Below are 1,123 nucleotides of genomic sequence, written 5' to 3' on the forward strand. Positions count from 1 at the left end.
CCCCCATTCCCGGGCGGTTCGAGCCGGTTCCACCATACCGATCTCCCCCCCACACACACTTCCACCTCCATCTCCCGCTGCCACCGCCGCCACTCCGGGGGGGGGCCCCGCCGTCTTCATCCCCCCCTCCTTTCCCCGCGCCCCCCGCCTCACCTTCCTCAGCGCTGCCGCCGCTCGCTCCTATGGGGCTCCGCCGACCCGCAGGGCGCGGGGGCAGGTGGCATGAGCCCCCCCCCCGTCCCTCACACTTGGCGGGATGCTGAGGAGGAGGATGAAGATGACGATGATGAAGAAGAAGGAATTATCCCTGCCTCTTCTCGCCCTCTGTACGTTGTGCCGGGGGGCGGCTCCGTGCTTGCCGTGCGTGTGGGGTTTTTTTTCTTTCCCCCCCCACCTCTCCTCTACTTCACTTCTCACGGGAAAAAAAAAAAAAGGGGGGGGAGGGGGGGGATAAAAAAAAAAAGGTCGTCGGGCCCGGCGGGCTGATACAGGCGCGCGGCGCCCGCAGCCGCACCACACACACAACACACACACCACACACACAAAAAGGGGACCTGGACGGCGGAGGGATACAGCTGACGTCACTTCCGCCTGCGCGCGGTGACGTCACGGGGGCCGGGCCCTGAGGCGGCTGAGGGAGGGAAGGGGAAGGGCGGGAAAGTGGCGCCGCTGGGTCGCGACCCCCGGCCGCTCCTCACGGGTCTTGCCCTCATGGATCCGCCGTTGCTGCGCTTCTCTGGGAATCCTGAGGGGGTGAAGGGCTGGAGAAGCTTCTCAGGGGCTGAGGGGGTGCTCCTCTGTCGGGTGGGCCCGTGAGCCTCTCTGAGCCGGCGGGTGAGGGATGGCTGGTGCTCGCTGGTTAAGATTTCCCACCTGAGGGCAAAAATTCTCCACCTGAGGGTAAAATCTCCCACCTGGGCAGGTGTTGGGTTTACCTGGGTGGGCTTCGCCCACCTTCAAGCCCTCGTGGAGTTGGGTCCAGCCCTCCTTGACATTCCCAAGGTGCCAAAGTGGTCCCTGGCTCGCCTGAGGGCAAAAATTCCCCACCTGATCCAGCCCCAAAATGAGGAAAAACAGCCCCAAAAAATGAGGAGAAATCAGCCCCAAAATGAGGAATAAACAG

The 1,123-nt window shown here is 63.7% G+C and overlaps 1 protein-coding gene across 2 annotated transcripts in view; it reads left to right on the forward strand.

Annotated features, from left to right (window-relative positions):
* Positions 1-197: 197 nt before the first annotated feature.
* The window catches only part of SELENBP1 (selenium binding protein 1), a 9,531-nt gene continuing 8,605 nt past the window's right edge, over positions 198-1,123 (forward strand). The window contains exon 1 of one of the 2 annotated variants that reach the window (XM_015616704.3): positions 198-326. In XM_015616704.3, coding sequence (XP_015472190.1) covers positions 223-326 — 104 coding nt within the window. In that variant the 5' untranslated portion in view covers positions 198-222. Of the gene's footprint in view, positions 361-1,123 lie in introns of both variants that reach the window. The other variant, XM_015616705.3, reaches the window with a different exon arrangement.

The sequence above is a fragment of the Parus major genome, unplaced genomic scaffold, assembly GCF_001522545.3.
Source record: "Parus major isolate Abel unplaced genomic scaffold, Parus_major1.1 Scaffold633, whole genome shotgun sequence".
Lineage (NCBI taxonomy): Eukaryota > Metazoa > Chordata > Aves > Passeriformes > Paridae > Parus > Parus major.